A 20,920-nucleotide genomic window follows, 5' to 3' on the forward strand; every position below is an offset into this window, starting at 1 on the left:
TCTGTACTGTTCTAAAGGGAAAAAAAACCTCACTGGCATCCAGCCACTCCACATCCGCAGCCCGGTCAGTCTTCACACCATGTCATTCCACTGCAGGGTCGCATTCTTTTCCAAGGAACACCTCCATCCTAGCGTCTTCACTTCTCTCTCAACTCTCCTAAGCCATTGCAGCCTCTAAACACATTTGAACCAATAAACCCAGGATGCCTTTTATGTTTCCAGGATGAAGCTCAAAAAGGTAATTAGACTTTTAAGGACCACACAGTAGTAAGTAGGGCTCTCTGAACCCCATTACTTCACTAAGAGTCACTGTGTAAGCTATGCCACCCCCTCTTGTGCATTCTCTACTGCAGCAGCCCACCTTACAAGGCAAGGATGTTGAAACTGGATGCGGCCAGCAGGATTGCTACAGCTCCTGGACATGCTAATCCCCATTTCTCAAGTTTGTGCAGGCCATCCATATACAAACAAACAATGCATTTGAACTCTGCTTACTAGTCAACATTGCCCTTTTCTGCAATTTCCTTGTTTTAGAACCAGCTTTGTACTTTGAGTGGCTCAGGCTCATACATAGAATCAGCCAAAAAAAACTGGGATGGGGTGGGAAGCTATGTATTCATAAGCATGTATACTGATAAACACAAGACACATAAATAATAAATTATTTGTATTATAACTTTGAAATGTTGTACAAGAAAAAAATTGAAAATGTTTTACTCCCCCCCCCACCAGAAACAAAACACATAACAAAATGTTGGCATTAAGACAGTAATTACACTTCTGGTATTTAGCAGGTGCTATATATACCTCACAACCTTTGCTCACGCGGTCACTCACTTGTCCCTTATGGAACATTCTACTTAGCAAGTATTACCTCAGAACTGCAGTTACTGGCATATGCAGTTGGAATGTAGTCCAAGTCAAAATGTGCTATTAATGTAAATTATATTCTAAAGATTTAGCTCACAGTTTTTACATCTTAAAGTGACTAAAAATTAAATTTATTATGCAGCTCTTATGCTGCCTGGGGCTACTAAGAGCAACCAGATGTCCTGGATGACCAGGGAGGACCCAGTACAGACAGCAGGTGTGTCTCCATGGACAGCACTCTCCAGCAAGGGCTGCACAACAGACTGGGAGAGACATGGAAAGCCAGTTGGCTGTGACTTTGATTTACCATATGTTATATATCTCTGATTTGCTTTTAAAGATGGGATTATATAATAAGCTAGCTATTGTTATCAGATTTTTTCCCTAATGGACACAATAGCTCTTTTTCAACAGAAAAAGTAAAACCTCTTATATTGTTTATAACTTTAGAGCTGCCAAAAATTAGGCCTGTCATTTACAGACCTGACAGTAATGGATACATCAAACTGTGCCAGTAGTTGTCACTTTAAATCAGGTCCACAGAGCCCAAGAAAACCTGCTGTTTCCCTGTACAGAAGTTACAACTGTCATCTAAATTACCGAGGATGTTCTACCTCAGCTGACAGTTGATGAGACTGTCCCCAGCACTCAGCCCACATTCCTTTCCCGGAACATTTCCCAGAACATGAGAAAGAGCAGATGTTCTGTCGTACGGAAAACGAAAAGTACACACGTACGGATAAAATGGGGCTGAGGATGGGCACTGCTTTCCTTCCTCGGTAGCCTGGGAGCGAGCCCTTCTGCAGTCAACCTCGCTAGTCATGGTCTTCTGACTTTAGGGAACCTGCTCTGCGTCATCGCTGATGTGACGAGCTAATGGTTTTCAGTAAACTACACCATGACCAATGTTCTTTTCCTTGCTGGTTCCAGGCGGTTTATTCTGATGTAACTGGTGCTGTTCACACACATCTGTACTAGAACCTTATTTTTCCAAAGCTGTCCCGACAGTGGCACATCTTCATCGGTCTTGAGGTGAGGTCACGCAGATCCAAGTTCCGACTAAAACCCTGCTGTGTCTACTTCATCTGCAAGGGCAGCCGGCACAACCACCCCCTGTCGGTGCAGCTCCCGCAGCACATCTAAGATGGAGTCTAATTCTGTGCGGAACTTGTCCAGCTCCCGATTCTTCAGCTGTGCAAGTCTCTTCCATTTTTCAACTTCCTTGTTTTGCTCAGTTTCTACTACTTGGCGTGTTTGCTGTATTATCTGAAAACATAAAAAATTTACATTATTACTCCAATTCATAGTGGAAATGAGAAACATTTAACAGTTTTAAAGAATAGGAGAATACTGAATAGGTATACCCAGGGCTTCTTGGGGGAAACTCAAACTCGGATCAACCATCAAGCTTATGTGTTTTTGTTTTTTTTTTGGCTTCAAAGGTTTATGTAAATTTCTTACTACTTGTTATGGACTGAATGTCCACATGTTGTAACTCTAACTATTGGTGTGGCTGTATCTGGAGTGAGGAAATAAGGTTAAATGAGGTTGTACTGATGGGGCCCTGAGCTCATATGAGCAGTGTCCTCCTAAGAAGAGACACATCGGAGAGCTTTCTTACCTCAAGTAAAAGTCATTCAAGAATGCAGCTTATAAGCCAGGAAGACAGCTTCATTAGAACCCAAAAAGCCATAATCCTGACTTGACAACATTCTAATCTAGGAGACTTGTCATGACAGTCTGAGCTGACCAACTGCCTAAGGAAAGCTGGGCATCAGCACCAAGGCAGCCCTAGAATCACATTCTCTGTCTTTCAGTGCAGGAAGCCGTTCCTAGTGCTAGGGATGTAATACACCAATGACCATCTTTTAACATATATTTTATAAATACGTGAAATGATTTGAATATCAAGTACTATTCCCAGGGTAATAAACATAAAACTTACTAGGTGCCTATCAGTGTTTAAGGACAAGATAAAAATTTTTCCTCTCAAAATATAAGGAAAATCAATATTAAAGTATTTGAGATTTTAAGTCTTATTTTTAATTCAAAACTATACTTTTAAGGAATTAAAAAGACAATGGGGAAGTTGCTGGAGAGGTGACTCAGTGGTTAAGAACACTGTCTACTCTTCAAGAGGTCTGGAGTTCAATTCCTAGCACCCACATGGTGACTCACAGTTGCTGATAACTGTGTTCCCATGGGATCCAATGTCTTTCCTGGAGTGCAGACATACATGCAGACGAAATATTCTTATACATAAAATACACAAATAAAAGATAATGGAAACACTGGAAGAGTGCTTGGTAGGGATGTAGAAGTCGCAGCAAGCAAAGGTGCTTAGAGTACAGCGTTACAGTAATGTCCCCAGCCCTGCTGTGTTTACCTGCTGCAGTTCCTGCTCTTCTGCAGCAATGCCCCCAGCCCTGCTGTGTTTACCTGCTGCAGTTCCTGCTCTCTCTGCTTATGCCTCATTTCCATCTGCTGGATTTTCCTTTCTAAGCCCATGAAATGTTTCATCTCTGGCGTATGGTTTTCTTTGGCTTCTTTCAATTCTTCCAAGAGTTTTGTAATCTAAAATTGAAGTTGGAATGGAAAAACCACAATCACAAGGAAACAATTATTTTCAAAGAGATAATCTTGAAAATCAAGAATATTTGTATAAAATTTCTCAAGTGGCACCTTGGATTCGTCTAGAAATTAACAGCTTCCATTCTTATGTCTAAGAAGGGTCACTCTAGCTGGGCTGACCTCACATTCTAATTGGTTCCAGATGTCCGGACCACCTTCCTCCCATGAGTATTTCGGGGTTGAAATGAGGTGGGTGCTTTCTTCGGCTTCAAGGTGTTAGTAACTGTTTTTAGAATTCGAAGTACAGCTCAGTCATGCAGCACTGAGTGTTCAATGCACAGAAAGAACTCATTTCATTTGTAATTCTCTGGTGACCCCTATATGACTTAGAATTTTAGTAATTTGCTCCACAGATAAAGGTGCTGGGCAGAGGAGAATGGAGCAGAGCCAGGGTGGGGAAGGTGGAGGGAAAGATGTCTTTCCTGGTTGACTGCTCTTTGGGACCCCAGGATGCAGAGAAGAAAGGCGCAGTCTCTGCCCCCATGGGTTAGGACTGCAGCATCTGTCTTCTCAGCACGGGGAAAGGGAGCTGTTTTTATAGCACTGGCAGAAAAATGGAGGGGTTGAGAGACTTTCATCTTAGACTCAGTGAAGCGACTAACTGCATTTCCTATCATATGGTCATATGGTGAGTCATTCTACAGAGATCTGATTCCGCCAATTGCTGTATCAAAGGCAATAATAATGAAGATGGATACATTACCACACTCAATCATGTTTTATGTAAAATACCCACTATCTAATAGTTACAATGCTACTCTCTCAATCTTACCCGAATTTGTAGGGAAAGTGAATACAAAAGCATATTCAATCAGAGGCAATCAAACTATTTTAAATGAGAAACATCCTGATGGTATCATAGTCACCACAGAAACATGCTGTCTTGAGCTGGGGTGGTTTGCAGAAAGCCCAGGGAGAGCCTAATTGCTGGGCATGAAGATGAAGATGGTATATACTATGCAATGATTACTAAAAGTTATTTAGGAAAAAAATATCCCAGGCATGGTGACAGAGCAAAAAGCTGATGGAGTCATAATAATATACAGAATGGATGGTCAAATATTTTGATTTTTGTAAACTTATTTTTGGAAGTGAGTTCTGAGGAATGAGTCAGGGGTTTCATGTACACTGCTGTATACTAGACCTCTGAAGTACATCACCAGTTCAGATTTTGTCATTCTAAGTTATTGCTGTCTTGTGTAAACACTCACAGTGCATTCCTGGTCTTTTGAAGCCAGCAAGTAAGCGAGAATTCTAACATGGCCAAGGATCTGTAGGGTGGGGAGAACTCCTAAGAGGTGGTGGAGGATCCAAAGGCGGACGCCACTGGCTTGAGTTTTAAAGAAGTCTTAGTGAACAAACTGCAGTGAGTTAGTGCTAAGAACTTTATAGATACCAGCATCTTATTATATTTACGTTTGTTTACTCTGTTATTCCACAAAATGTAAGGGTCACAGAGTAGGAATTGCTGACTACTTTGTCCTCAGTATTTCTAGAACCTAGGTTTTTCTACTACTGATGGGTCCAATGCTAGCATTTCTTTCTGTATGCTGGTTAGTAACAATGGTAAAGTTATTTCATTTTCTTGATATAAATTTCACCTTTATAATGGGAAAAACAGTACCCACTCCTTGGATATGGTTAGAATCAGATCCACGAATCCATGTACTTAGCACAGTCCATTCAGACCAAACATTCCATACTTGTTTCTACTATTGTCAATCTTGTTAAATTGTGTAAGAAACAGCTAATGGAGCTATACACCAACAGAAAAATCTATTTCAATAAACATTTTAGGTAAGACTTTTAAATGTTTAAAAATCATATGCATCCACACACAAATGACTACACCTACATAGTGTTTGCACTCCTGTGTGAACAGGAAAAGACATAGCAAAATATATTTGGGGTAGTGGGATTACAGCTGATTTTACAGCTTCTAATTTCTAACATCTAATACTAGTATAAAATATGCTGACCACTAAATCCATGCTCAGTAGGTATTTAATAGTATCAATAGAAGACTCAGTTATCTTCATAGTTAATAGTTATTTTAATAAAGAGGGTATTTCATGCAGATTGTATCAGCAGAGGTGGAGTTACAAATGCTTGGAAGCCATCATGTGGGTGCTGGGATTTGAACTCAGGTCTGGAAGAGCAGTCAATGCTCTTAACTCCAGTCCCTCAGTCCCTGTATGCTCATTTTTGTGTCCTGAAATTTTTCTCAATTCTTTTAAAATCACTTAACTGCTTTTTTAAAAATGAAGAATTTAGAGTTTTCAACGTATAATGCCCCCAAATTTGCAAATATAAATCATTTACCTTCTTCCTTTTCAATGTGGATGCCTTCTGTTTCTTTTGCCAGGATCACAGTACCAAACAAGAATAGTGACAGTGGCTACGGTTTTTTTTTTTCTTTTTTTGCTTTGTTGTTCTAGACCTTAGGGGTAATCCTTTTGTTCTGTGGGGTATTTGATCACGTTTACTGTTTTGAATCAAGCCTAACCATTTTTGCATCTCTGGTAGAAGTTTCAGCTGATGACTGTGAATGAGCACTGTGATGTGCTCTTGAATTCAGTTTGTCAGCATGTTGTTGAGAATCTGCATTCAGTGCAGATACAGGCTACAGTTTTCATATTTTGTTATTTGTTTGGTATCAGGGTCATGGTGGCCTCTACACGTTTAGCAGGGTTCTTTTCAGTTTCTTGGATTATTTTAAAAAGAACTGGAATAATTTTCTTTATAAAGCTTTTGTAGAAATCTGGGTCACTGAGTTCTGATTTTACACAGTAGACTAAATTACTGCTCCAGCTGTATTACCATTTGTTCTACTTATATTTCATATTTCTTGATTCAATTTTGCTAAGTGTGTATGTGGGATTTTATCCATTTCTTTTGGGCTTACCAGTTTTCCATATAATTATACATAACTACTTCTTATGATGCTTTATTACTGAGTCAGATCAGTAAAAATGTCTACCTTTTGGTCTTTGGCTATTATTTTTCTTGATTAGTCTAATTAAAGATTTGTCAATTTTGTGTTTTGCCAAGCAAGCACTTCTGAGCCTTTTGTCTTGGTTTTGCTCTCTTACAAGCTCAGTGCTCTGGCTGTGCCGCAGACTCTGATCTTCCGGCTTGGGTTTGCATGCTGTCTTCTGATGTGAACATCTGCTGCTACAAAAGCTCTGCTCAGTGCTGCTGCTGCGGCTGCAGATTCTCATGTTGTCCTTTCGCTTCCCTGTTCAGGACTGAGTTTTTGATTTCTGCTTTAACTTCTTCACTTTCCAATGTGTCGTTTGGGAGAAGGTTGTTCTTTTTGTTGACATACAGTTTTATCCTGTCTGTTGTCTAAGGATACACAGTAAGATTATAGTTATTAAGATTTGACTTGTGGCCTAATGCATGATCTACCTTGAAGAATGTTCTTTCTGTTATTGGAAGAGATGACTTTGCTCCACGGCGTTTCAGTTCATATTTCTTTGCTGGTCTTCTGCCTACATGACTTGTTAGTATTGGAGTCTGTCCCTTTGGAGTTGATACTGTTTGCTTTATGTATTTCAGCGGTACTGTGCTGAGTGCCTAAACTTTTACAATTGGTAAACCATGCAATGACCCCTTGGTCTCTCTTTAGTTACTGACTTAAAGTGCTTTATGATAAAGCACACTAGTCTTGTCTGCTTCTAGTTTTCATTTGTTTATCATTCCAAGTTCTTCATTTTACATTTTTGTGTGTGTGCATCTTTTATTAGTAAAATAAATTCTTTGTTGGTAGCACATGAGTACTCCCCACCCCCCCACCCCCCACCCCCCGGGCAAAAGTCCATTTTGTCAGTCTGTGTCTTTTGATTAGTGAATCTATTCCATTTACATAAAGTGAAGATTATTAATTACAGGTATCAACTTCCTCCTGTCATTTTGTTAACTGCTTTGTGTATTCTGTTCCTTTCTACCTCTAATTATTTACCTTAGTGGTTTGGTCTGATTCTCTTTTAGGTATGTTTTCCTGATAAGTTTTGTTAAGTACCATGATTATTATTCTTTTTAGTGTAGACTATTAAGCATTTCTTGTAGGCCTGTTCTGGTGGTGGTGAATCCCTTCAAGTTTCTGCTTATCTAAGAAAAATGGGTTTTCTTCTATTCTAAAAGGTAGCTTTGGCCGGGCGGTGGTGGCGCATGCCTTTAATCCCAGCACTCGGGAGGCAGAGGCAGGCGGATCTCTGTGAGTTCGAGGCCAGCCTGGTCTACAAGAGCGAGTTCCAGGACAGGCTCCAAAGCTACGGAGAAACCCTGTCTCAGAAAAAAAAAAAAAAAGTAGCTTTGCTGAGTATAGAATTTTTTCAGCAATTTGAATATATCATTCTATTCTCTTTCTGTCTATAAGAGTTTATCAGAAATATGGACTCTATCTACTAGGCCTTATTTTAAATATAACTTGAAGCTTTCCTCTTGGAGAATTCAGAATTTTAGCATTTCCTGTTTTGTACGACTGTAATGTGGCCGGTAAAGGTCTGTTGTCGAATCTAGCTGGGGTCCTTTGAACTTCTGATATTGGAATGTCCATTCTCTTGGAAGATTTGGGACACAGTTGAATATTTTGTCAAATAAATTTATAATGCCTTTGTCTTTTTCTTCTACAACTCCCACCATGCAAACATTGGCTCACTTAGTGGTGCCCCACGGGCTTCACAGACTTCCCCCCCTTTCATTTATAATCTCTACTTCTTTGGTAAATTTTTCATTCATATTTGTAATTGTTCTTATTTCTTTGTTCTGGTTTCTTATATTGTTTTGCATGAATTTCCTTAGGATCATTAGTTTGAATTCTTTTCAGGCATTTCATAAGTTTCCCTCAAAATGGGGTACTGGAGAATTATGTTTCTTTAGGTGTACTATTTCATGCCTCTTATACTCTGGCATTGATGCTTCCATACCCATTGTGGTTGTTTCCACCAGTTTTGGGGATAGATTTTATAAGGAAGTTTTTTTCTTTTTCTCCAGTCAGATGTGGTATAAAGTGTCAGTAGGGGTAGTTGCTTTGGTTGCTGTTGTAGATGAGCTTAAAGTGCAGTCTCTGAGATGTCCTTGGCAGTGACTGTGTCAGCACTGACCACGAGCACCTCCACAGTGCACTGCAGACTATGTCAGCACTGACCACGAGCATCTCCACAGTGGACTGCAGACTATGTCAGCACTGTCCCTCCACAGTGGGCTGCAGACTCATGAAAGTAGTTGTAATCACTGACAGGTATGAACTTCGGGTTGTTTGGACCAGGGCCCTTGCTGGCAGCTGCCTTGTCTCTGTGGTTCAGGATGGGGAAGAGATCTAATCCCAGGTCTTATATGTAAGAGCAAATGACAAGGACTATATGGCACACATAGCTGCAACCACAGGATGCCAAGAGAAACTTTTCCAGTTCTCTCAGGCAGAGCATGGGCATGCTTGCTCTCAGGTAGAGCATGGGCATGCTTGGGCCTATGGTTCTTGCACTGCAGGAGTGGCTCCACCTCTGGCGGCAGGAGCAAGGTTCCTGACCACACTGCACCTGCACTTAGGAAGCAGAGAGAGAGACTCATCTAGCTTCCTTCTCCTCTTCAGTCTAGACCTCAGCCCATGTGCTGAGATGGTGCTGCCCATGTTTAGGGTGGGAGTTATGCCTCTCTGAAAACATCTCCCCAGACAGGCAGGCCTATAGTGTGCCTCCAAATCCAATCAGCTCACACTGAAGATTAGCTATCAGATTAGGCACTGAAGGATGAACATAAGTGATGCTGAGGTTACTGCACTAGTAACACAGAACTGAGGTGATGTGATACAAAGGGAACTTTCCTTAGGTTTCATGGGGCAATGAAAAGTTTTGAGGCTGTGGCACTGGCAGCTGCTGGACCTGGATGGATATTCCCCAGGTCTGAAGTGACACATGAGTCCAGCGCTGGGGCGTTTGGCACTCTGAGTTATGGAGGAACTGTTTCTGAGTTCTGTGGATGGGCACTTGTTGAGGGATTGTGGCTGTGTTGTTTATGGTCCTGGAGCTGCACAACATGGAAGGGGATGTTCTCAGGTCACGTGGAGAAAAGTGCTGGTGGAGCTGGCGCTTGTGTTGGCAGTCGCATTCCTAAGTTATGGGACCCAGATGGGAACACTGTCAGGTCCAGAGGAACAGACAGGAGTGGACACTTAGCTTTGCGCATCAGCAGCTGTGGGGTTAGTGCTGGTGCTGCTGTGGCTGTTGTGAACGGCTACATTCTTGCAATTATATGACATGGATGGAAACATCCCCTGGGTGTGAGGGGACTTAGTGAGGTTACAGTGAACTTTTTGTACCACCAGCTCCACTGGTGGGCGGGAGTTATTAGGGACATCTTCCTTAGTTCTGGTAACAGGCGGTAGACTTTCGTGGGAGCATTCCTGGGAGCATTCCTGGAGCCATGAGACACAGCTGGAATCTTCCTCAGTTCCTCAGGGTCAGGCAAAGGTGCTGTCAGGGGTTTCTAAATTCCAAGTAGCAATCCCAAGGCTTCGGAGCCATGAGTTATGGGGAAGAGCTTTCCTGTTCCCATGGGGCAAGGCAAAGGCAGCTTTGTCATGGATCTGCAGGACCCCGTGAAACAGCTGCAGACACCAGGATCCATCTGTTGCTTAGACACCTAGGATGTTATCTAGCAGTGGCTGATGTGTAACAGGTTAGCTTCTTGAGTTGCAGGGGTCCTGACTGGGAGAACAGTTATTCTTAGATTAGCCAGCTACCCAAAACACACTGTGAAGACCATGGGCCTCTTCTGTAGTAAGGACTGACAGTCTGCAGCTATTACGGAAGTCACTGGTGTTTTCCCATCTATCTCTTCTAGCAACTCCTCCTCCCCTCCCCTATGGCCAGGAAACCAGGCTTATACCTGTACTTTTCTTTGTTCTCTAAGTTGCCTTCCAACTCCAATGCTGTTTAGGGAGTGCCCACTTCCCAGTTCTAGACCTTCTCCCTAATCTCTCTTCTTGAAATACAAAGTTTCCCTTTGTCAAATGATTCTTTGGTGGCGATTTTGCAGGTAGAGTGTCCCCATTAGTCATCCTGAAATCTAAATGTTAAGAGGTGGGATCTAGTGAGAAGTCTTTAGGTTGGTTACTGGGAGGTTATGCCTTGGCAGGGGATTGGGTGATTCTGGGCACTCCCTTTCTTTCTGATTTTCCTAGTCACAAGGTGAGTAGCTCTGTTCTGACATATGATACCCCATGATGTGTGGACTTCATCCTGCTCTAGGCATCTGGGCCAACTACTCTTGGATGAGACTTCAACACTAACTTTTCTCCCTCTCAGCTGGCTGTCTCAGGTATCGCGACAGTGATAGAAAGCAAATGACACAGTTAAGGATTTACACACAGATCTTACCATAAACCCCACCATCTCCCACTGCCTGCTCAGGAAGTCACTGCCTCCAGAATATCTAAGATAAGTAAAGTAAGCACAACAAGATTTTTCACTTTTTTTTTTCTTTTCTTTTCTTTTTTTTTTTGGTTTTTCGAGACAGGGTTTCTCTGTAGCTTTGGAGCCTGTCCTGGAACTCCCTTTGTAGACCAGGCTGGCCTCGAACTCACAGAGATCCACCTGCCTCTGCCTCCCAAGTGCTGGGATTAAAGGCGTGCGCCACCACCGCCCGGCCATGGGCCTTAAGAGTCCCCAAGCTCAAGTCAGATGCTGGTCTTAACTGATTTCTTTTTTTTCCCTTTTGTTCTTCTATTCAGACAGGGTTTCAAATGTAGTACAGGCTAGCTTGGAGTTTGTGCAGCTCAGACGGAGAATCCCAAGTACTGGGGTTACACTCATGCCATCATTGCACCCAGTGTGGCTTCTATGAGGGATTGCAAGCACACATCACCATGCCCAGCTTGGGTTCCATGAAGTGACTATAGACTTTTTCTCAATGGTGACATTTGTAATCAGCACTGCATCTGTCTTTAGGAAGTCTGTATAGAGATTCAAATCCTTTCTCTACAACTACAAGGTGCAAGGAAATAAATGAAGACTTGAGTAACTACTGAAAATTTGTAATGACTACTAACTCGTGAAAAATGAACCGTTTTGTGAAGGTATCATAAATCCCAAGATAGAAGCTAATACATGCCTGAATTTGCAAAGACTGGTTGGCAAGATAGCAGAGGTTGACTAAAAAATCTACACCCTTTGCAGCAGGTGTGACCTTAAAGATCTGTGTGATTTAAAACATTTCAGATAAAAAGGTTTGGACAAACATGCAGTCTACAGAAAAGTCCTTCCCAGCATTAGCACAGTAAGTGAGAGAAGTAAATTCCCACGGACATCGACGGTATTTGCTTTAACTAAATTTTGAAAACTTCTAAGTCACAGCTTTCTGATGGTCCTTATAAAAATGCATAAACAAAAGATCTAACAGAACTCACCACTGTTAGTGCACTTTCATTTGTGGCTATACAAAGTGACAGGGAACTAGAACACAAAGTAAAATAGACCAATCAGCTGCTTTCAGATGCTGGGTAACAGCTCACCGGACTGTGACTCCTGAGAACAGGGCTCTGTCACTGCCCAGTTTATCATGGCAACAGTTCAGCTTCAGAAAAAGACTACTAGTTCCTGGAGGTCAGAAGTGGGAAGAGCTTTCCCTTCTAATTGGGATGCCCAGGAGCAGCCAGTGTCCGTCATTGGTAGGACTATATCAGCCGTGCTAATGCCCAGGAGCAGCCAGTGTCCATCAGTGGTAGGACTCTATCAGCCGCGCTAATGCAGCTCCTGTAAATGAACTCTGCATTAAGCAGCAGGTACCCAGACTAGGCACTTATCTCTATTTGGCAGACAGCGGCTTACACAGTCGTAAAGGGACAAGGCTTCAACACACTGCAGCTGTTTGGCTTTCAATGAGTCCTCCCAAGTTAGGACTGAAGTTATCACTGGAGGAGCGAGTGAGTTATTCTGGAAAGAGGCTGTTAGAGAAGCAAGCTTGGCTCTTTCCTACCCCTCTCCCCTCTACCATGGGATGATGCAGTATAAAGGCCATCATCAGATACTGGCATAATGTTCTTGAATGTTTGAATTAACAATGGTTTTTAATTATCAAATCTAAGGTTTGCTTTTAACAAGACTATAACTTGGGTTAACATGGACCTTGATTAAGGCTAAAAAGGTTCTGTGTGCATCTTGAGTGCTGAAATGAAAGCTAGCACGCGCACGCGCGCACACACACACACACACACGCGCACGCACACACACACACACACACACACACACACACACACACACACCTTTCTAGAATCAATGGGATGGATCTTAGGCTGATGAGCAGTGGTGGTTTTCCGGAGGCGCCTGTGTCTGATGACATTCTGCTGGTGACACAGCATGACTGTATGTCTTTGACATGTTTTCAGTAGATGATAACTGTGACATGACAAACAGGAAAAGCTCCTATGAATCCTTCTCTGTCTAAGGCAGGATACAGTCCTTTACTGGCGACAGTTTAGCTCCTATCAGCACAGCGAAGAAGACACCAGATGGATCTAAAATCAAATCTCACTCTGAAAGTTTTCGCCCATTTATTTCTTCCCACAGTTCCCACCTTTTGAACTCTGTCTTTCCAGTGTCCTACTGGGTCCACACAGGTTTCCTCTTCTTTGTGAAGGCAGAGCTCCAAGCCACTGCACTGTCACTTTCTACTGAGTTTTCTCCTGCTTGGTGAGCACTGTGAGTGCCAATCAACTCGTTTGCTTTCTTCAAATCTAATTAATCTGTGGTTCATTACAGAAGACTGTCCCATCTGAGAACTCAGGGCTGAGTAGCATCATTTTCTTTGACACATCAGTTTCTAGAGACTCAGACAGGGCTCTCTGGAAAACCCTTCCCGGAACCTAGGGATGGGATCCTAGGGAAACTGGCAGTAGCCAGTATAACAGAATTCTCACTAAAGCAAGTTCCCCACATCTGTCTCCTTCTCTCTCTGGCTTTCACTCTGTAGCCTGGCACGGGCCACGTGACTTGCTTCCCACAAGAGAGAGGGAGAGGAAGGTTCATCTTTGCCTGGCCCTTCCTTTACAAATTCCGAATATCAGTAGGAAACAAACTCAGCTCTTGATAAGTGTCTCTCACAGATTTAGTTGCCTGTGGTGATCAGCTGTGGACCTTGAGACTCCCAGAGAGGCCACTGTACTCACTGTCTTTTTGCCATGTGCTGGAAGAGACTCACAAGTGGAGCATATACCAGGTCTTGTAAGTCTTACTGTTCAAGCCAGGATAAAGGACTGTGGGGTCAACAGCTTTTACAAATGGACACATTCCTCCCTCTTTTCTCTGTCCTGACAGCTTGGCTTTTGTGACGAGTGAGAACACTAGTTTCTGCTAGCTAGAGGGGTATAAATGTTAGCTTGTGTCAGGCAGTTTACTAGAGGGACTGGGGTTAGACCACCGAGTAGCGTGCCCTCTAGCTGCTGGCTTTGAGTCCATCAGGGGCCTTGGCTTCTCTGTCTTTGTTGGTTGGTGCTGCCAACCAGGAATAGCTGTGACTGCATGTACAGGTCTGATCTGACCGGAGTGGCCTACATTCCACAGTAACTTGAAACAATGTCTCCATTAATACCATTCTCATCAACAGTGTAGTATGTTACTGCCCAGATGTCTGTAATGTCTCAGCCATTTTGGGAAGGGACTTTGGATCTTGAGCAGTTATGCCCAGGAAGCCTGTACTAAATACAAACTACAAGGCTTACCAGTTAGAAAGATATGAAGGCTAATTGTAAAACAGATTTCTAGACTGATACATTAAGTTATTACTAATTTTTCTATATGTGACAGACTTCTAGGTTATGTTAGTGTGTGCATCTGTTTGAAAAAAATCTATACATAAATATTAACATAATTGAAATCCCTAAGAAAAACTTATTTAGTCCAATATTTTGGTTATTTCTTACTTTCTTACCTGGTTCTGTAGGATTTCTTCCCGAACCTGAGAAACTGCAAGGGATTCTTGTTTACCTTGTAGCTCATTAACTTGACTTTGGAAATGTTTTATAAGTACCTAGGGAAATAGGACAAGTAGGGTTAGTCTACAGCTACACATCCCTGGATGAGCCCAACCTTGTCTTCTCCTGGATGCTGAGCAGGGTTGGGCCTGGTCAGGACTTGGGTGGGAGATGAATTTGGTTAACAAGGCTTCCCCTTGAATTCTATGTAGATAATATAACCCAACTCAAGACTGAAAAAGCCTTTAGACGTAAACCTCTGCAAAGTCTAAGTTTGGAAGTGGGCAATATTATCTTTATACTTTGTGATTAAGAAGGATGTTAGGTTATTAAATAAAGATAACAGTCATAATCTCTGAACTAAAAATGCCACAGCATAATTTTAGACAAAGGAACGGAAACCATGAACAGATTTCCATCAGCTATTCCAAGGACGTGTGGAATGCCTGGCTCTCTTCTCTGCAACACCTTCACTGTTCTACAGAGCTGGCGGCAATGACTTCCATGGAAATCTATTACATTTATCATCTTGGGAAAACACATTATCTGCGTTACTATGGTTTTAGAAGAACACTGCTCTCTCACTGTCCCAGATTATCCCTGCAAATCACGTGGTGCAATGTCAGCTGCCTTCTGACACCTGGGAAGGCTCTGCAAGGCTAGGTCAGGCAATAACCTGAAGAATACTTTAGAAAAGCATTAAAGATACATCTAACTACATTATAGGAACTGCACTGAGTTCCTTACATCTCCTCCCCCATATTTCAACATGTACCTCTTTGTAATAGGGCATTTCTCAAAAGGTATAACATTTTTACATCTGATAATTTACAATGATTTAAAAATATTTAATAACACACCCCTCTTTAAATTTCCCCAACTAAGGCTTTGTCTGTAATTCTACTGGTAATATATTACAGGAGGGAGATGGTAGTAGCTTCTTGAAGCCTCCCCTTAAGCTTGTCTTATCAAAGTAAAAACCTCCAAAAAGGATGAGGAGCAAAATAAACACTCAGCTTCATTTAGCACTGCTTATGTTTCCCATTTTTAGCAAAAGTTATTTTCATCCTAACAGTACAGAAAATGGCCAGAGGGGAGTTATTTTCAGATAGTCTGAGTGGATGTACCTGTTACCCAAGAAGGAAGTCACTGACTGAAGGAAATGCTGATGGGTTGCCAGCATTGCCCATCACAGCTGTTGGAAGGCTGTGTTTCCCATAGCTGGAGGTGTGTGTCTCTGTTCGTTATTTTATCCCTAGTGCCTCACCATCTGGAGCCTTTAGTTGCTCCACAATGAAGAGTAACAAGCAGGAAGAATGCATGAGGATAAGCTGCGGTGGAGGGAGGGAGGTCAACATACTCAAGTTCAAGTGATAAGGTCCACTCAGCTGGACACAGACAGCTGTCTGTGACAGCCTATGTAGAGGAACAGCTGAGAAGTGTAGGGACAGGTCTGTAGAAACACTTTTTTATAGTACATAATTTTAAGGTAAATGTTAAAAATATGGTAATGATAATCCCCTCTATATTATAAAAATTAAGTCAATAATTATTTTCCATTTGTATCACCAACCTGAAAAAAATGAAGTTAAAACATTTCCAAATTAAATCCTGTTCTTAAAAATATATTAGTGATGTTTGAGAAGGACCAGCTACCTCTTGAGTTGTGATTTTGCGAGTCAGTTCAGCTACTTTGGAAGAGGAATTTTCTACTGCATTCTGGCAAAGGAGTTTCTCTATTTCCCTCTGATGAGCCGCCTTGAGGGACGCGATGTGTGCCGCAGTGTCATCCTGGACCCTGTGGGAGAAACACAAGAGAACATGTGAAGTGGATCTCACACCTCTCACTCAGGAGGCCCAGACAGGAGTCAAGACCTGGAAAAGAACGCAGCAGAGGGCAGCTACTCCTGGCTGCATGTCCGGTGTGCTCAGCAGCATGTGGTGAGCTCCTCCAGTCACTCACAGGCTAGCATGTCCCAGGCTTTGTAAGAGTACTGCCAAGGGTGCAGATCTGCAAACTGTCTAGCCTGAGATCAAGTCAAGCACAAATAGAGTTTAAAATGTGGGCCTTTCACTCTCCTCTATCTGAAGCTGTATTCTCCAAGGGACTCCGACATTTCAATGCACCTCCCTGGATTTCAAGCAAATGTTTAGTCACCCTGTTTTTTAAGGTATACTCTGATTGCTCACTTGGGTTCTTGTTTGGATAGCCACAGTCCATAAAATCTTCGCTTTTATTGGCAGCTCATCAATATTTGGGCATGCAAATGATTACCGGGATAGTTGCATGTTATGAGACTACAATAATTTTATGGTAATTCTCAGAATAATTTGCTTCATTTGGAAGGTACATGTGAAAGTAAAGAACAGCCGCAATCTGGGACAAGGAAAACTCTTAACATCAGAGAAATTGACTAACAACACTAGCAAAAACTTAAAGAAAAATTTCCTGCAAGAAACCTGAAACTACAAACCTGAATTTTAAGTTGTTTCTAGGAAAGGTAACAATTAGATTCAGTACTGGAGAAACCAATTTCAATATGGTGCTGCCATGTTGATTTAATTGCCAGCACTGCTGTCAATCAAAAAATAAGCATTGTGGGTGCTACTGCTATGCTCATCCTGTTGAGTGAAATCAGGTAACTGCAGGCAAGGGCATGCAAAAGCAGTGTGATCTTCTCTCTGTTCTTTGGGAGCTACAAGGCTGGTGATGATTAATGCTTATGTAGGCGTTGTGGGTGGAAGCAAGCAATTTTCTGAGATGGGCCAAGAAATGTTTTGTGAAAGAAGCAGAACTTCAAACATAACTGAGCAAGAAGCAAAAAGAAACATGGCAGCTATGCACAGAGATTAATATGAGAGTAGCCACAGAATTTGAAAAGAGAGGCAGAGAAATTTAGTATTGATAGTTAAGGAAGTTGGTAGTTACTAAAAGACATAATGATCCAATGACAATGAGAACATTTAAATACACACACACACACACACACACACACACACACACACACACACACACCAAGATGACTGGGAGAGAAGGAAATGAAGGATGAACGGGGTGGGAAGTATGATGTCCTGTTAGGTACAGAAAGGAGGGTGGTACGGGTGGGAACAGTGATAGGCAGTATCCTATGAACTCAATGAACTATGAGATAATGAACTCAAGCAATAAAAGAGATAAAACTGACTGGCAGTTGGAATTAACAGTTACCAATCATGGGCAGGAATGGGAGCCTGGGTGGGAGGGAGAACTAATTTATGAGTAAAGAGAGGAAACTTGCCAGTCACCCCAAAGACATGGCTTGGATTGGCACGGAGGTTTCAGTTCATCAGAATCTGGTGCTTTATCAGGTAGAGGATCCTACACTGAAAATCCTTTATCTTCATACATTCTACTACGTACACATAATATAATACTATTTTTTAAGACCAGTCACATGTAACTTGCTATGTAGCCAAGAATGACTTTTATGATCCTCCAGCTCTTACCAAGTGTTTGAGTGTTAGGAGGACGTGGATGCTCCCCACACACCGTTTCTATGGTTTTGGGGATCAAACACAGGATTCCATGTACACTAGGCAAGCATTCTAGCAGTCGATCAACTATAGTTTCTTAAAATGTATGAATGCGTTTCAAAGTCAGGATATTATAGAGAAAATATGCCTTTTAATTAAACTGTGTTCCCGTATATTTATGACGTTTAACCTTTTACCTTTTCATGGAGTTTTCAAATTGCTGTACTGCTGCTTCAGAGTCCATCTTCAGCTTACTTCTTTCTAGAATCAACCCCTCTACTTCTTTCTTCAATCTGCAGTTTTCTTGTAAAACCTCTGGAAGGTGGGAGTCGGTAAAGGTGTGGGGGTGGTACAGTTTGGCATCTAGGGTTCCAGGGAAGGAATGTGCATTCCCTCGATCTGGGTGCAAAGCCTCTTTCTTCAGCCGTTTGGCAGACATTTCCTCTCTGCTCCTGGGGCTCTGCCTAGACAGCATCATTCTTCTCTCCTTCTGGAGCCTCTCCACAGTTTTTGAAAGGTCTTGTATCTCTCTCCCCTTTGCTGCTAGTTCTTCGTTGAGTCTTGCCAGTTTTGCTTTAGCATGTGCCTGCTCTACCTGGAATTCTATAGACTGGAGGTCCTGATCCTCTTTGCCATTCTTGTGTTCTAACTCAGCATTTTGATGTTTAAGAACATCAATTTCGTCTTCTAGCTTTTTTACAGTGACCTGATGGGCTTCCTTTATCTCCCCAAGTTCTGTCTCAAGTGCCTTCAGCCTGGAGGAACTGTTGTGCTGGTTCTGCGGAGCTTCCTTTAGTCTGTGTGCAAGCAGCTGCTCCTGCTCCTCCAGCCGCTGTTCATACTGGATCTGAGGAGAGAATTCGGGTCCTATCAAAATCCTGTTAAACATGCCATTACCGAAACTGTGCATTTTGTTGTGTCCACACGAGTCCTCTGTCCAAACACTCATATATTCTTACGTCTTCAGCTTTCTTTGCAAATCAGATGTATTGATTTTAGTCTCTGAAAGGTGTAATTATATCATTTAAACATTGATTCAGTAGGTAACATGTGCTTACTCAGCCCTCAGGTGTTAAAATTTAAGTTTAAGAGCTGGGCATAGTGCCACATGCCTGCAACCCCAGAGGCAGGAGGGTCAGGAGTTTAAGATCTACTGGGGCTACACAGTGAGCTCAAGGGCAGCCTGATATATATGAGGCTCTGTCTCAAAAAGAAAATAGTTGAGGTTTAATAAAATAATAGTATTGATACTTTATACTGTTAAACTAATTAAATTAATGTTAGTCTATAATTTTGCTTCTCCATGCAAGCTGTTATACCCTGAGGATAAACATGCAAAGCAACTGGAGGTACTGAAGTGTTTGAGAAACAGCACATTTACTATTTTAAAAAGAGGGTCTTGCTGGCCTTGAACCTGTGATCCATCCTCTTGCTTCCAACTCCAGAGAACAGTACATTTTCAAAACAGGCAGTGCAACAGCTTAGAATTTTTATATTGGACCTTTAGTGCAAAATGAAATATACAGAATAAATAGTTTATTCTATTTGGAGTCAAGTAATAATGTTTGCTCATTTATGAGCATTTACTGAGGTACAACCAAGTACTGTGCTTGGTTCTAATGATCTTTAGCTGTATTTTCAAATAGATAACGGTCTAGAAGGAGAGCAACACGACGGCCGCCATGTTGTAGGACACTTGCAGTAAAGACACACAGTACAGGGGCTGAGGCAGTGCTGATGCCTGGAGACCCAAGGAAGTTGGGAAGACTGCACGGAGATATCACATTTACATTTGATCTTCAAGGCTGAGTAAAAAAATGGGGTAAGCAGAACCATAAAGACAAATATCATATGTACTCACTCGTAAGTGGCTTTTAGACAGAAAGCAAAGAAAAACCAGCCTACAATTCACAATCCCAGAGAACCTAGACAACAAAGAATCCTAAGAGAAACATACATGGATCTAATCTTTACAAGAAGTAGAAAAAGACAAGATTTCCTGAATAAATTGGGAGCATGGGGACCATGAGAGAGGGCAGAAGGGGAGGGGAGAGGGAGGGAAGCAGAGAAAAATTTATAGCTCAATGAAAACAATAAAAAAAGAAAACAAATGGGGTAAGTAGACACAGGGTTACCTAGGAGCAGAAGGGGGATAGATAAAGGTTATTGAATATTAGTGTCTATTGAAAATAAGAACTGAAAGGAGCAAGTGGTAGGTAATATGAGGAAGGGGAGGGGGGGAAAGGAGGTAGGGAATTTTAAGAGGAGGAAAATTAGTGTAGGTAGATTTATAGACACAGAAACACGGTAGTAGGCTAGAGTTCATGCTTTAGAGTGCCCACTTGTTCAGTGAACTGTTAACAGTAATTATAATCATTTAGTCAAATGTTTGTGTGGTATGTACTTAAGCACATATGGGAAGGGTGACACTTGATCTTCTAGTATTTATAATTAATAGCTAATTGATTAAATTGTTATTAAATATCTAGTCTGGATATTTAATGTGATCACACAGAAATTTTTTAAAGGGTATCAACAAACGTGGATGTACATGGGGCTGGGCTGTAGCTCAGTGGTAGAGCACCTGATTAGTACACACAAAGCCCCAGAACTACCACTTAAGAGGGATGGGGGTAGTATGTGCATATGCACACAAAAGGGAGGTGTGAGGGGGCAGGAGGAACCTAATGGAGCTGGAGTGAACATTGTGATTCATTTCTGAGCAAGGATGCTCTTTAGTAACCCCTCCCACCACCAACACGGGTGCCTCTGTCTCATCTCCTTACCCCCCCCCACTACTAGATGAACTTCAACAATGGCAGTGCCTTCTCTCCTCTGCTTCTGAACACACAGAAGAGGTATTTTAATCTATTTTTCCTGACTTATTTTCCTTTGACTCTAATAATGACAGGATTGCATAATGATATATTGTGC

At 41.9% G+C, this 20,920-nt stretch overlaps 1 protein-coding gene across 3 annotated transcripts in view; it reads right to left on the reverse strand.

Moving 5' to 3' along the window:
• Window positions 1–702: 702 nt before the first annotated feature.
• Cep162 (centrosomal protein 162) overlaps window positions 703–20,920 on the reverse strand; it is a 78,645-nt gene continuing 58,427 nt past the window's right edge. For all 3 annotated transcript variants that reach the window (XM_057768549.1, XM_057768548.1, XM_057768550.1), the window contains 5 exons: window positions 18,184–18,833; window positions 16,130–16,271; window positions 14,431–14,529; window positions 3,310–3,444; window positions 703–2,136 (listed from right to left, as the gene is read on the reverse strand). In XM_057768549.1, coding sequence (XP_057624532.1) covers window positions 1,930–2,136; window positions 3,310–3,444; window positions 14,431–14,529; window positions 16,130–16,271; window positions 18,184–18,833 — 1,233 coding nt within the window. In that variant the 3' untranslated portion in view covers window positions 703–1,929. The remainder of the gene's footprint in view (window positions 2,137–3,309; window positions 3,445–14,430; window positions 14,530–16,129; window positions 16,272–18,183; window positions 18,834–20,920) is intronic.

This window comes from Chionomys nivalis, chromosome 4 (genome assembly GCF_950005125.1).
Source record: "Chionomys nivalis chromosome 4, mChiNiv1.1, whole genome shotgun sequence".
Taxonomy (NCBI): Eukaryota; Metazoa; Chordata; class Mammalia; order Rodentia; family Cricetidae; genus Chionomys; species Chionomys nivalis.